The sequence below is a fragment of the Seriola aureovittata genome, chromosome 13, assembly GCF_021018895.1.
Source record: "Seriola aureovittata isolate HTS-2021-v1 ecotype China chromosome 13, ASM2101889v1, whole genome shotgun sequence".
In the NCBI taxonomy this organism is placed as follows: Eukaryota; Metazoa; Chordata; class Actinopteri; order Carangiformes; family Carangidae; genus Seriola; species Seriola aureovittata.
In genome coordinates, this window is record NC_079376.1 from 5,613,537 (window position 1) to 5,628,732 (window position 15,196).

General features: G+C 41.4%; 2 protein-coding genes across 2 annotated transcripts in view; one reads left to right on the forward strand and one right to left on the reverse strand.

Moving 5' to 3' along the window:
- Positions 1–2,644: 2,644 nt before the first annotated feature.
- Positions 2,645–7,532, forward strand: LOC130180673 (tetratricopeptide repeat protein 9A). Its single transcript, XM_056394347.1, has 3 exons — positions 2,645–4,263; positions 4,675–4,857; positions 6,487–7,532. The coding sequence occupies exons 1-3, from the start codon at positions 3,765–3,767 to the stop codon at positions 6,567–6,569; spliced, it is 765 nt and encodes a 254-aa protein (XP_056250322.1). The 5' UTR covers positions 2,645–3,764; the 3' UTR covers positions 6,570–7,532.
- The window catches only part of map3k9 (mitogen-activated protein kinase kinase kinase 9), a 30,596-nt gene continuing 22,657 nt past the window's right edge, over positions 7,258–15,196 (reverse strand). Inside the window, exons 5-11 of the mRNA XM_056394307.1 lie at positions 14,742–14,917; positions 14,343–14,583; positions 13,967–14,089; positions 13,655–13,796; positions 13,341–13,453; positions 11,894–12,664; positions 7,258–11,381 (exon numbers count right to left, since the gene is read on the reverse strand). Coding sequence (XP_056250282.1) covers positions 10,927–11,381; positions 11,894–12,664; positions 13,341–13,453; positions 13,655–13,796; positions 13,967–14,089; positions 14,343–14,583; positions 14,742–14,917 — 2,021 coding nt within the window. The 3' untranslated portion in view covers positions 7,258–10,926. The remainder of the gene's footprint in view (positions 11,382–11,893; positions 12,665–13,340; positions 13,454–13,654; positions 13,797–13,966; positions 14,090–14,342; positions 14,584–14,741; positions 14,918–15,196) is intronic.

A 15,196-nucleotide genomic window follows, 5' to 3' on the forward strand; every position in this document is an offset into this window, starting at 1 on the left:
GATTTTTTTTGTTGGAAATACAATTACAAGCTAGCTAGTAGCCACCTGCGTTTGTATATCAGGCAAAGCTAGAAGCATCAACAAAGTTAGCTACACTGCTAATGCTAAGTTAGCTATACTACTAGTACAGCTAACGTTTCTTTTGAACCTTTACGTTGAATTTCCAGTGGCACATCTATGAAAAAAGTGTAGCACCTAACTAGTTACACTGACATTTTTCTTTTACTATCAGTCACACATATGACGTTGTTTTGCATGTTAAAGTGTCCAGGAAGCGAGCGTTGCTAGCTCTGATTTCACCTCATATCACATAGGCCGGGCTCGGGGCCGGAGTGAGGCAGCGGAGGTCGTGGGAGAGGAAGAGCAGGTGCAGATGAGCAGGTATCCATAGAAACCAACTAACCAACACCACAAATACAAAATTTAATATAGCTTTGTTCTATAATAATATCGAATCATGTTTGTTATCTGTTGCTGCACAGGCCAGAATAATATAATAATAATAAATATTTGGATTAAACATTTAGATTTAGATTTAATATTTAGATTTAACTTTTAACTTTTAGACTTAAGATTCATACACATTGTTAAGTATAATATGATATTTTACATGAATTTCTGTTTCAAATGAGATGAAAATTAGCTAAATGTGAGGAAAGTGAGCTAAAAAGAAATTGTAACTGAATCTTTACATTCGGCACCCCACAGATTCACTGAGGCCATCATGTTTGTTGTCGTCCGTATTTACGCAAATCCAAAATGGCGCCAACACTGCGCAATCACCACATGGGGGCAGTGTATAAACAGTGTGACGCTTCTCTGCTCGGCCTCCCCTTCCTGCTCATCCGTCTGTTACAGGTGTTTGTTCGTTCCCCACAAATGGATGTTGATGGATGGATGTATTATTTGAACCTAACATGTCTTATAACAGGCCCACATCCATGTCCACAGTTACTTTTCTTATGCTGTTACTCATATGACTCTGGCAAAGACTAGGGCGAGTCTGGGCCGAAAGATCCGGTGCTGTGACGAGTTTTCCCGCTTTGTCTCATCAACTGCAGCAGGAAGTGAAGGTAAAACTGCTGTGCATGAAGTTTAAGATACAAATGAATAATAATCACAACATTTAAGAACATACTGTTCATTCATTTGAAAGCAAATTTGTCTAAATAAAAGGCTTAAATGTCACATTATTATTGTGCCCAAGGACATTAAGTTTGTATTATCTGTCCTAAAGCTAGAAATCACAGGATCCTCAAATCCTCCACAGACGACACAAGGGCACTGACTTTGTTCTGTGTCAAGAGTTGTGTATTCTATTAAAATATCGATTACATGTCATAAGTGACGAATGAAAATGTGGAATGCACTTTTTAATTGAACTCCCCCACATTAAGAGCTGTAGTGCAAATGATGAACTAATACAGTAGAAAAACTGGTTCTGAACGTATAAATTTACAAATGTCATATTCTAAAAAAGCCTAAGGCTTGTTTTCATCAGTCAGGTTACTGAGGGTATAATTACTTTGAGTACCTCAATAACCCTCCAACAGGTCTAATCCAGATTTTAAATTAGATATAAAGTTTAAACACCCATTTTGATGTAAGAAATGACACTAACTTTTTATGACCTCACAGCATCATTGTTATAGAACAAACTGGGATGATATTGCACATTTTAAGGTTGTCTCTTTGGTTTCTAACTTTAGGGGAGAGTGTTGCATGTTCACAAATGTTGACCAAACTGTTCTGGGGCACAGGAATAAGAAATGTGAATTCTTAGAAAAGAGTGGGTTCTCTGTAAAAATGCACAATCCATGAGGATAGTATAGTTTTTCATCCTCAAAGAATCTGGTGCAGAGAGATAAGACTAAAAATATTGATCCATTTGAAAGTATTGAATCTTTTGCTTGCATTCAGTCAGGTGTGAGTAGCTACAGCTGAGTGGTTATATTTTTACAAATGAAAGATGGCTGAATAAAGCAACAAACAATTCTAAATCAAAATCAGTGATACATTCTCACTCTAAATATATGATTATTGCATCTTCTGCACAGGCTGAAGCTGAAGCTGTATTGTTGGCTTGAAATTGAATGAAGAAGCAGTTGATGCATATTGTCATTATTTATGTCTATTTTCTTCATATTTACAAACAAACAACTGATTGATCAACAAAATAGTCAGGAAATGTATCGATAATGAAAATAATAATTGGTTGCAGCCTTATAAAGTAGTTACAAATTGGCTGTACCTCAAAGCAGCTGCAACATTAAAATTCTACATGCACATTAATGCACTACAGATAAGTTTATGATAGATTCATTTATAATTTAACACATTTTAACTAACTTTTTAACATTTTGAATGCTGAACTTTTTTTTTACTGTATGGTACTAGTACTTTTACCACGGGTCTTGTTTATATCCCCATTGACTACACATGCACACAGGAATCTTCTCTTTCATTTCATAGAGAGATATTGTTTGTGCATGTGTAGCTACATCTTTCTTGGCAGCAGATGTTTATCTAGAGTCCAAATAAAGGCACGTGACATTGTGAAATAACATCGGTCAAAGCATGAAACAACCAGTCGTATTTTAATAGCTTTTGCAGTTCATGGTTTTTATTTTTGATCAGCAGCATTTGCTCCAGGGAGCTGAAATTCCAGGGACACACCCGGACAGCTGAGTGCACTGCCCTGTGACCGTGACAGGACAGATGGATCTATAAGCATGGAGGTTAAACAAGCTCACACACACTCAGTGTTGTCGATAAAATGAGAACGACCTCATTCGTCTGTCTTCACCTGGCTTTCCTCCCCAATCTTAATAGTGACTCGTAACACCATTACCCTGCAGAAACCCCCGGTTTGAATGACATCATAGCCTGACATTACAGAGACTGTGGCCTGACATGAGTCTGTCTGAAGTGGCTGCGCAGTAAACGAGCAGTTGGGGAGGGAGGCAGGCAGATGATCGAGGCTATCTGGTTCATCTGAGTAGAGATGGCTGCATTCCTCCAATCTGTGATAAGAGCGACAGACTGAAAGGAATATTTCGGCGGAAGGAGGGGGTTGATCTTCACCGGCGATAAGAGCTGTTCTTACTGTAATATAGCCTCGGTCTATTTAGTTTAAGGAGGCTGAAATACTGGAAATGTCTACAAGCATTTGCTTATGGCCTAGAGAGAGAGAAATCTGATAAAAATGTCACTATCAATAATTGGCCTTCACTGTTCTTTTATTTGGCTGTAACACTAAATGATACAAGGCTTACAAGATAAAGAACACAAAGTATACTGACATCTGTTGAGGCAGGATTAAAAAATAACACTCGTGACTTCTATGTCAATTAAAAACAATAATGCATGATTGAAATTTCCATTTGTGAATAAAACATCTGCCAAACAACAAAGAAAAGCATTTTAAATAGAACATTGTGTTCAGTTTGCACACAAATCGATGATGAAATTATTTCCAAAGAAACAGATAATGAAATCAAACCTCTCCTCTTCCTGCTGGACGACCTCCATGAGACCATTGGCCCTGCATTCATCGACCAATCGGCTCGTCGGAGGGGAAAAATACTAGAAAAGGCTACAACGGTGGAGCGCGCATCGCGCAGGGTTGCGCACACAGAAGACGTAGCTGCGACACAGGCGAAGCGAGGACGCGACTACGGCCGAGAGGATGCAGTGAAAGGGCGTCAGTTTCCCAGCTAATTTACAGCCGGGCGTCAGGGCAGCTAGAATAAAATAACATCGAAATGAGCGTGATTCCGGCTGGGCACGACGGCAGGGTGGACGGCGGCAGAGGCAGCCTCACCGACAGCGGCGGCGGCGGCTCCCCGAAGCTCCAGCAGTGCGCTCAGCCTCCCAACAGCAGCAGCAGCCGGACCAAAGATGCCAGATACCACCAGCAGCAGCAGCAGCAGCAGCAGCAGCTCCAGCAGCAGAGGCATCATGGTGGGTCGATGTGGAAACAACCATCCCACAACGAGCCAGCCGACGTCGTGAGGCGGGCGCTGGACTTCAAGTGCCAAGGTACCCAGTGCTATAAGGATAAGAAGTACCGAGAGGCGATCGGCAAGTATCACCGCGCTCTGCTGGAGATCAAGGGGCTGTGCAGGGTGCTGGGGGATCCGGACACCAGCTCCAAGTCCCCGTCCTCCCTCCTGCCGACCATCAGCAAGTCCACCACGCTGACAGATGAGCAGAAGGGGGCCATGGAGAATGCAGAGCTGGAGTGTTACAACAGCTTGGCCGGTAAGCGACGTTTCACACACACACACACACACACACACACACACACACACACACACACACACACATACACACACACTACACTTATCTGTTCTCTTTTCAGCAGGGGAAGATTCTGGGAATACTCCAGAGCTCATGAATGATTCATACAGAGTATGAGTCATTCTTGGGTTTACCCCACTATCCCCCTCACTTTCTTTGATTTTCACTTCATGTAGATGGTATTTATTCACCCCTCGGCAAATCAATCATTATATTAGTTTTATATTAAAGATCTAACCAAAGAACCCATCGTAGTTTGGTGACAGGACACATCAGCACTTCTGCTACCCTATGTGATTAAATCCAAACATTGGCTCATTCAGTGCTATCGCTATTAACTTCTTCCTCTCTCTTGTCTTTTCCCCAATCCAGCCTGTCTTTTACAAATGGAGCTGGTGAACTATGAGCGAGTGAAGGAATACTGTCTGAAAGTGCTGCACAAGGAGGGAAAGAACTTCAAAGCTCTCTATCGATCCGGAGTGGCCTACTACCACCTAGGAGACTTCCAGAAGGCCCTGCACTATCTGAAGGAGTCGCACAAACAGGAGCCATCAGGTCAGGACCGACACACTGTGACACTGAGCTCCAGTATCTAATTAGTTCTCTAGACCTGGCTGCATTGTTTGCATGCACAAGTGTAAGTCAGGGGCTCCTGAATCTTCTTATGTCAAAGACCATAAACAACAGCTGGATTAAACCACACACCCCGTGTTTGAGTATGTGCTCTGTTTGTGCAGCTTGTTGATAATAAGCACATTAACTGATTGGTAGTAAACAACCTCTTAATGTATTTTGTAGTTTTTTAAGTAACGAGACTAAGAGTCTACAGTTCACATCTGCATCAACATCTTCACTTTAAGCACCTAACATGCTCACAATGATCATGCAAGCGTGTTGATGTTGACCAGGTATAATGTTTACCATCAAGGGTTTAGTGTGTGACATTTGCTAATTAATTGTTATAGGGAATCATCAGTCATAAGAAAATATAATCTGGGAACCATGAATTACCATAAATTTGTTTTTGAGGTTTTACCTTTGAATAAATGCAAAATGTGGCCTGATGGTGGCATTTAACAGGGGATAACCAAAGGCAGTGGGATTGATCCTCTGGGGACCATAAATGTTTGTACCAAATTTCCTGGTAATCCATGAAATAGTTGTTGAGATATTGAAATATTGATTTAACCGGCCAACTGACCTCTGTTGGTACCAAACCCATGAATTCCCATTGATCTGACTTGGGGACGATGAAATGGGCTGAAAGAAAAACACAGCCTGTACCGAATTTCACGAAACTTCCGCACATACTGGATCGAAGAAAAATAAAATATATATATATAAATATAAAGGCTCGGTGAGGCACTGAAAGGGCTCAGATGTAGGTGTGCTGTTTATACTTTGACATGTAAGAAACTACTACTGGCACATATAGAGGGGAGCTAATTAGGGGATTGGAAACAGGTGCACAGGTGAGTGTGTAAGTCAGGTAATGAGGGATGCTGGGAAACACAGAGGACTACTGCAGGACAGGAAGGGAACAGCAGGCGAATGACACGCAGGAAAAATGCTGCGTTAGTTAGTTAGGTGCAGCCATCGCAATATCTGTAACATTAGTAATTTCATAGCTTCTTCTTCTGCTGTAACATCTGGAGAATGGTATTAAACTATTTTCTATTGCAGGGGGACCCTTCGAGTCCCAAGGCCTCATTTTGACACACAATTACACTACGCTTGTCACTTTTCATTGTGTTACTTTTTAATTACTTTAAACAACAATGTGATGTGAATTATTTTAAATTCAAAGGTTCACTCAAACTCAAGGCTTCAGAACGTATTCGACAATCCTCTTCAGCTCTTGAAATCTTTAAATGATTTATATTTATTGTTGTCATATAAATGTCCAATAATTGCAGCTTTGTTAATGTTTCACTTGATTGATAACATGATTGTCCTGTAAGACCATTTCTAAACCCAACAGGATAAGCTAAAAAAAAAACAGGGCATGGTGCTCCATGTGGAAACAAAAACATGTTTTATGAGTCCCTGAGAAAATATTTCCAAAAATTAATTCCTGTAGCCATTTTACTATGTCACGGTCTGTTCAGTTTAAGTGGTAGATTTATGCTCCATTTCCTGTCTGAGCAGGATATAAATCAGCCTTTTCCTGTCTTTGTTTTTCAGACACCAATGTCATCCGCTACATCCAGCTGACAGAGATGAAGATTCGCCGGAATGCCCAAAGGGAAAAGAAAGAGGCGACATAAGCACTCTGATGTCTGATGACTTCTCACCCGTCATAAATTTCAGCCCTACTGTGTGCCACCCAGACCTTACACATGAGTCAGAGGTCTTGGTGTGAAGCGATGTTATGTTTGCCTTTGCTTTGCACAGCATCTGGTTGCCAGTTATGTGATTGAGCTTCCCCGTTGTGTGCTTGAAGCATTTCTTTTTTTTTTTTTTTTTAAATTGTACCAGATATTGAGTTTCTGTCTCCAAACCACTAAACTTATCTAGTATGAATCGATCCCAAGTATGTTTTAACCATTACAAACTGATGCACTGCCAGTCCAAACATTGCACATACAGGCCCAACACTTGTGATAGAGACAGGAGCAACAAGGTCCGTAGAGTGAATCCAGCAAGTCTGCAGGCAAGTGTAACTGTAAATTAGCACCTGCCCTCGCACAAGATGTCTTTTGAATGGCATGGAGCAAGTGAGTAACAACCACCTACACTTGTGTCACCATACTTTGATTTTGAAAGTACTACAAAAGATCGAGATTTTTTTTATACTTTCAACTATATCTTAATAAAGGTGCTTTCTCTAAGTAGGTTTCTACTTTAAAATGCATAGGGAAGGACATCAAGAGCACATGGTTGCTAATTGCAGTATGAATTTAAGAGACATATCACAAAATGTAAATAGGCTACTTTATAGAAATGACAAGAAAATATTATGGAGAGTCAAGCTACTTGTGTTTATTAATGCCAAAACGAAGCACTTCATCCACAGCATTTACTGTATCAACAAATACTGTGTGTTTACTGTAAAGGTATGCGTAATAAATGTGTCTATTGATTGAAATATTTTCTTGTGGCGCTGCAGCAGTGGATTTCCCTTCAGTTTTTAACTTTCATCTTCATGATATTCCTCATAAGCTAAAATAGATCTATGGAGAGATGCTGATGAAAGCACATGTGTAAATAAACAAGTGAACTGAAGCCGATTGAAATGATTTGTATGCCTTTTTGTCTCTGCAGTTGCCATGGTGAGGCCTCGGTAATAAGATGGGTCATGGAGGTGATTTTTCAGAAAATTATATAAGGAGGCATGAGTCAGAAAAAGATCCTGATTATAACACAGGCAATTATTTAAAAGTGGAGCGAGAACTAATACTTTAAACCTGCAATAACTGATCTGTTTTTCTCACAGAGCAACATTAGCATTCATTCGACGACGTGTTTTCTGACCACCTGATGAATGTAAGTCCAATATTCGCTCTCATTTTAGTTCAGTTTTTGGTCTTCACCAGTTCCTGAGGGAATAAGACTCTGTAGCTGCTAAGTGCTCCACTATGTTCACCTGCTAACTCTGTCTGTTGTTTGGTGTTGGGTTGCCCCAGTTTGTTCCTCTGGTGTTAGCTTTAGCTACTTTAATGTCACAGTGGTAGCTATCCTTTTCTCAGGAAGGTGATGTTTAAAAAAACAAAGTAATTTAACAATACTTAGTTGTAGTTCCTACTTCTGAATGTGTTCGCACAATCCTCAAAGGCCTCTCAAACCATGTGGATGAAAACAATATTTTGTCCAATTTATGCCTAGAAAGGTTTTCAACTCTGTTTCCTAAGCCAAACCAAACTGCTTTAAAAAATCTCCTTCATCGAGCAGTGAGCTGAAAATGTTTTCATCCAAATGGTTGAAGATTTTTGAGTAATTATCTTTCTGATAAATGGACGCTTATCTCTGTATGTAATGTAATGCTAATTCTAATACACGAGAGGCACAAACTGTTGCGAGTCTCCAATAAATCAGGTGTGGGTTCTTCACTACGAGTGACATCTTTCACATTACACAGTCATTTGATCCGTTGTTATTATAAACATATCGATAAAAGCTTCTGTTACCCTGTTAGCCTTCCATTTATTACAGAAAGACACAGACTTGTAAAAGAATCTGTGACCCTCGTTGTTGTTGTTTACTATGATTTTACTCAAATCAGTGTGTTCCAGTGCAAATACAAGTCAGTCAATAACAGTATTATTATTCCCAACCTGAACAATGTCCATCAGCAACAGTAGGATCAGCTTATTCATGGTAACATTTCAGACAGTTAATGACACCTTGGCTACAGGGAGAATGTCGTTTCAACTAACACCCTTAGTTTGAAACACTGTGTTTGTACATTGAGCATGATCACATTCTGCACATCCTCAGAGAAAAAGCATTCACATTTACATGTACATACACTTAGGATAAAGACTGAGAGGTCACTTGACATTTGAAAATGAAATGAGAGAAACAGGCATTCAGATAGTGTTTCTATTAATTACTTTTCAAATAATTGATCAATTAGCTCTTTTTACCTGCTAGTTTGACAGTTTACGTGCCGGACTTAGAAACCTCTTTACATAATTTACCTAATAATATGAATTTGCTTGTCTAGCAGGTTGAAACAAAGGGTATAAATTATTTCAAAATAATATTTAACCCCAGTCTGATCTAGAAAAACCTAAATAAATGTGGAAACAAAATGAAAATAATGTGCAGAATCCAGTTTTCATGCATTTAGCTCGATAAAATACCTTTTTTCCACAGTTTTTCTTTTACAATTTTGTCGATTGTTTTCTTGATTGTTCAAATGTTTAGTCTATAAAATATTGAAAACTGCCTGTTACTGTTTCCTAAAGCCCAACTTGTTATCATAAACTTGCTTGTTTTTCCTGAACAATAGTGCAAAAGCAAAAAATATTCAGTTTACTGTCAAATAAAATAAAGAAAAGCAACACATTCTCCCAACTGAGAGGCTGAGACCTAGACATGTTTGGCATTTTTACTGCAACTATTAATCGATTATCAATATATCGATTAATCAATCATTTCAGCTGTAGTTCTCAGTTGGATTGAAACTACTTGCACCCTGGTTGAAGCAAAAGCCCAGAAGCAAAAACACAGAAGATAATTCAATATGCAGTGAAACTGACTGAATTGAATATAAAGCAAGTCGATGTGGCTGCAGTCGTGAAATCTATTTAGTGTTGCACTTTCAGAATCAACTGAAGTTTCGTGCAAACGCTCAAAAACACAGAAAACATTCATGAGCAACATTAATAAGTGTCAAAAATCAAGGCAAATACAATGGATTATAAAAATAAACCATCAGATAAATTAATCAATAAATAAAATAAAACAAATCAGTACAAATGTAAATAATGACGAACGAACTTTCACATGCCACCAGGGCCTGCTTCACCCGTGTGCCCATTCAACACCCATGCAGTCTCTCGTTTACGTAACCTAAAACTTACTTTACATCCTTCACCTTGATGAACAATTTTTGAGGCAGACAATTTACAGAATCACAAACACAAAGTTCCCTTTTTAGTTTGGAGAAACATTTCTCAACTGGTGGCTCGGGATCCAAACAGGCTTCTCCGACAGGGCCACAAACAAACAATGAGGAATTAATGAGCTCATTGATATTATTGATATATTGTGACTTCCTGGTAGTCAGTCCCAATTGAAACCGAAGCTTTAGTGACATTCTTTTCTATAGTACAGTTCACAGTTCAGAGCTCGAGACAGTGTCAAACGTCGGACTGACACTGTTTCAAGACTGTAGGTTGCTAATGCAAAGAAGTGCTCATATTATACAACAGCATACCCTGTCCGTGGGATGTCACTCTATAGAGGTGATTGGTGATGACAGGTGCTCAGTACAAAACAGGAATTCATCAGCTACTAGCACAGGAGTTAGAGATTAGTTCAAATAACACAATGCTTTTAACAGACAAATTACAAATAATCAGAGACAGCGTTTCTTTGTTTGTTTTTTTTTTGGAAAAAACCTGAAGCTTTACATTCATGATGCTTTCCAAAAGTGCACTTAATTAAATGCACAATCTTCAACTCAAGTTTAAAATGAAGAAAAGTATGTAAAGCTTTGTGAAACTGTTAATGCCATTCTGCTACAAAGCCATTCATCTGTTTATTCCCACAGAGAAAAGAAAGTCCTTCACATCTTGAATGACAAATGGCAGGGTTAAGAAAAATGGTTCTTCTGCCCTTCTAATGCATTAACAACCAGACCTGGGTCAAATTATATTTTCAAACACTTTCCATGGCTTGTTGTAGTAGCTTTAGATGCCAAGTTGGAGGATTTCTGTCACATATGGTGATACAACAAAAGTCAGAAAGGTAAAATATGCACAGTAAATGTCTACCTGTAATTTATTGACAATATTGTAGATGGAGAAAGGTGAACCACCCTCATTAAGTACCAATTAAAGCTAAAAAAAAGACTCAGTTTTTAAATACTAATTGACCCAGACCTGTAACAATCCAAAGGCTAACAACAAGGACAGTCCCCTCCTTGTGTTGGACCAGTGAAGGGCTGGGGCCGAGTTAGGACCAAAATCCAGGTCTATAGCGGTAAGGTGAGTCTTTGGGAAAGCTGATCTCCGGTTTGCAGAGTGGTACGGTTCCATCCCGGTACTGTCCCTCATCCTGATGATCCAACAGGTTTTCATTCCTGCGGGGGGAGTAGGGTGTCGGGGCCTCCATGGGGGTGGGCAGCACCGCCGGGTCTCTCCCAAACTCTACAGTGGGGGGAGTCTCTGTGCTGGACGTGTGGGCGGGGGACTCACCGTTACCCAGGTTATGTCCATTTCCCCTGGGCCTCCCCTCTGCCCAAAACACATCACAGCGCGCCCGGGGCGAAGGCCGAGGCCGGGCTACAAAGTCCAGGGTTTTGGGGCGTTCAGGAGCACAGCGTCGACGAGGTGTTGGAGGGAACACAATATTTGGATCCGGGAGCCGGGGGACCTCATGACAGTCTTCTTTTAAACCTCTGAAGCCGCCTGTTGTGGTAAAAAGGAGGAAAAACATTAAGAGAAAAGCCAACATCATATTTCAGACTGGCTGTTATCAGAACAATATTGTTATTTATTATAGTTATTATATAATATTTTAAATAATTGAACACAATTAATTCTAATTGAAGTCGTGGAGAGTTTTGGTTTTCCAAGATAGTGTGAATGCAGTTTCAGAGGTTTGTTAAACAACAGACTAAGACCAATAAATAACAGAGTCTACAGACAGACAGAAGTGCTCTGAGTTAAATAGCTTACTAGCGTTAGCATGCTACCATGCTCACAATTTCAATGTCATGTTCACCTTGTTCACCCTATTGGTTTAGCAAAATGGCATGCTAACATTTGCTACAAACTGAAATGTTGACTTGATGATGCATCACCAAAGATATTGGAATTCATCTGAAGGGGAACATGAACGTCTGTCTGAATGTCTCTATCAAATTTCACTCCAATCTATCCAGTAGTTGCTGAGATATTTCAGACCAATGTGTCTTTACCTGTGTTCTGCAATGTTGTTTTTTCTGGCAAAGGTTCTAGACTATTAGGTGGGCAGCTTTTCTTGATGGCTCCGTCTGATGGTGTTCGGCGCAGGCTACGTGAGGAACTTGGAGCGCAGGGTACATGGGTGGGTGTGAGAGACTGGCGAGGGTTACGCTTGAAGCTCTCAAGGTGGGTGTTGACCAGCGGGTTGACTGGGGTTTGGATGGCCTGATGTTGTAGTTTGACAGAGGCCTGTGCGGGTGGTGAGGCGGGGCGGTACACTAACAGCTCCTCACTGTCGGAGCGCAGCAGTGAGCGGGTGGAGTTGCAGTCAGACACTGATGATAAGGACAGCAGTGTATAGGAAGAGGGTAGGCCTCGCTCGGGTAGTGAGGGCGCCGAGGGCTTCAGCGGGCTTTCCCGCCGGAACAGTCTGCGAGTCGGGGGGCTGGTGCTTCGCCTCTGCCCCACTGTTCTGTGGAAGAAGCCCTCCCATCGTGATTTAATGCTTTCCTCCGGTTGGGCCAAAGTTAAGAGGTTGCAGCCCAGTCCGACGGCTGCCAGCAGAGCTCCACAGCCCAGCAACACCAGCTCAGAGCGCCGACCCCCTGCTGGGCTCTTCTTGCACGGTGGCGTCCCTGGCACCTGGCCACTGGGGCAGTACTCATCTCCTTCACTTTCAGCAGTAGCAGCGACCCCCGAGTGACCTTCCTTGTGGAAGGGGATGCAGAGGTAGGACTGACCAGGAGCTGCTCCTGGCTCAGTAGTGAAGCAGCAGTCTTCATTTTCTGAAAACAAGATCATTCACATGTTAATATCAGTTCTGTTATATCTGTCATATAAAGCTTCTACACTCATTCACAAACCAGTAGGCTATTTGTAGACACACACACACCTTTGTCTTGGGGACTGTCATTGACTTTACAATCACAACTGAATGCCTAACATTAACAATTTCTCTAACCTCAACATAAACCTTATTCTGTGCCTAACTCTAAAACAAAGTCTTAACCCTGAAGTGGCCTTTTAAACGTGTGGTGCAGCATTTTAGTCCCACAAAGCTGTCCGGCCTCACAAGTATAGTGGACTCTCACGAATATAGTCGAACAAGCCCACACACACACACATACACACATACACAGAGCAGTTCACACACATGAAAAAGTCCTAGTACGACACTGATTCTTGAATTCCATCTGAATTCGGTTTGCTGAGTGAGCAAGATCCTTTTCCAGCAACTGCCTGTTTGCATTCATGCAGCTGCAAACATGCACATCTGTGAGTTCCCCAGGTCAACCACTAAGAGCCATGTGGGAGTGAAGTATGTTACTCTCTCACTTTCCTCTTCCATGTTTTTCCAGCCAGTCTGCCACCACTTTAACCTTAAGACTTTTTTTTTCTGTATTATCATGCAGTGTGTTTATACGGCAGACAAAATAGACCCACCACGCCGGTCCTGCTTACCCATCTCCACAAGGCTCGGCACCCCAGGCACCGCTGGACTGTGTCTCGGGGATCTGCGAAGGTTTGGAGCGCTGCAGGACCGCTGCCTGCTGCCCTCATGGGGAGGCTTCACACTGTCAAGAAGAAATAATAAAAACAAGGCTCAGATTTTGTTTTCCCAAGGACACTTTTTTTCATTTCAGTACATGATCTAACCTATTACGCTAAAAACATTGGAGTAATGCTATCAGTAGAAAGCGGAGTGATACTTTTACTGGACCAAAAATTTTAGTAAACTGAGCGGCAAGCTGAGTTCGTTCATTTTGTCCTCTCACCTGGCATCAGCGCTGTGCTCCCTGTATTGGCCACAGGCACGGGATCTGCCTTTCTTCCTGGAGCCCTTCCTCTCAACCTCCTCATCATCCTGCTGAAAACCTGTGTTGCGACCCCAGGCTGTACACCCCTCTCCCGGAGTGACTGCAAAACAAGAGATTAGTAAAGATAAACATCAGACAACTGAAAACAAAAGGCAAACATTAAACGGCTTATAATGAATAATAACTGCAGGAAAAAGTGTGTGCTCCATGGTAATAATGATCAATAAAAATCTGATCAAAATGTAAATATAAGGTGCCCATGGTTCTTACGCTGGATGGCTCTCAGACGGGGCAGTATCGGTGGACTGGTTGGAGGGCTGGAACTGCTGCTGAGCAAACTCCTCCGTCGATCGTGCGAGGGAGACGCCTGCACAGTGATTTTATGCTGAAAATCTAAAAAAAAAAGTAAATTGCATCCCGTACATTATACAATATTTAGTGATAAAAAAAAATGATGACCAATAATTCTACATGTACAAAAATATCAGCAAAATCTAACCCTGTAAGATCCTGCAAAGCAAACATTTAAAGTAAAACCAAATATAGACCAATACTATATTACAATATCCCAGCTATAACTTCAGCTCAGACTGAAAACCTGTGTATACTGACCAGACACTGTCGCACCACCGTTTGTTTGCAGTACCTGAAGGCAGGCTGATCCTGTTCCCATCCTTGAGTTTAAGGCGGTTGCGGCGGAACTTGCCCTGCCTGCTCTCCACGTGAGGCTTTTCCTGGTAGAGCTGGTGAATGATGATGTTGAGCTCTCGCTCCAGGATGTGAATCTCCCGCTCGGCCAGTTCCTGCTCGCGCCTCCTCAGCGCCTCCTCCTGACACTTCTGCTGCAGCGCCGCTCGGGTCAGCTCCTCCTCCCACGATCGCAGCTCCTGGGGAAACAAGGAAAAAACATTTGAAGCCTGTAAAACACCTGCATTCAACTCACAATTTTAAACTTCCTATTGCACATAGATTTTAATGTGTATGTCATCAGAGAAGAGCCTGAGTTTTAATTGCAGGTTTTTACAGAAACTCATCTCATCTTTACCTTTTCCTTCATCCTCAGTTGATCAAACATCTCCTGGATCTCCAGTTTCCAGTCGTCCTGCAGAGAGTGGAAGGACTCTGCTGGCATTTCAAAAAAGCCTGACTCCTCAATGGTCGTCAGATGGTCCAAAACAGACGTGAACTGTGGGCGCGAGTGAGGGTCTGAGCTCCAGCAGTCTGTGGCAAAAGATGAGAAACAGTCTCAAACCAACTTTCCCTCAACCAAAAATTATTTTTGGCAATTCACATAGTTCCAGAAAGTAATAAAATATTCTGTTTTGGTTATTTGATGCAAGTCATTATTCATATTTCAGAGACTTTCCTTGCTGCAGTGGATGAACACAAAATATTCTTGTGGTTACACATCTCATGTTTAATAATGAAAGTTCAATAGTATCGTTTTAGCTCATAAACTGACACCTGTCTTATATTTTCTCCGACATAAGATGCTTGGAC

Coding starts and splice junctions, on each gene's coding strand:
- LOC130180673 (XM_056394347.1), top strand. CDS start 3,765: ATGAGCGTGATTCCGGCTGGGCACGACGGCAGGGTGGACGGCGGCAGA. Junction 4,264..4,674: donor GTGTTACAACAGCTTGGCCG/GTAAGCGACGTT, acceptor TCCCCAATCCAG/CCTGTCTTTTACAAATGGAG. Junction 4,858..6,486: donor GCACAAACAGGAGCCATCAG/GTCAGGACCGAC, acceptor TTTGTTTTTCAG/ACACCAATGTCATCCGCTAC.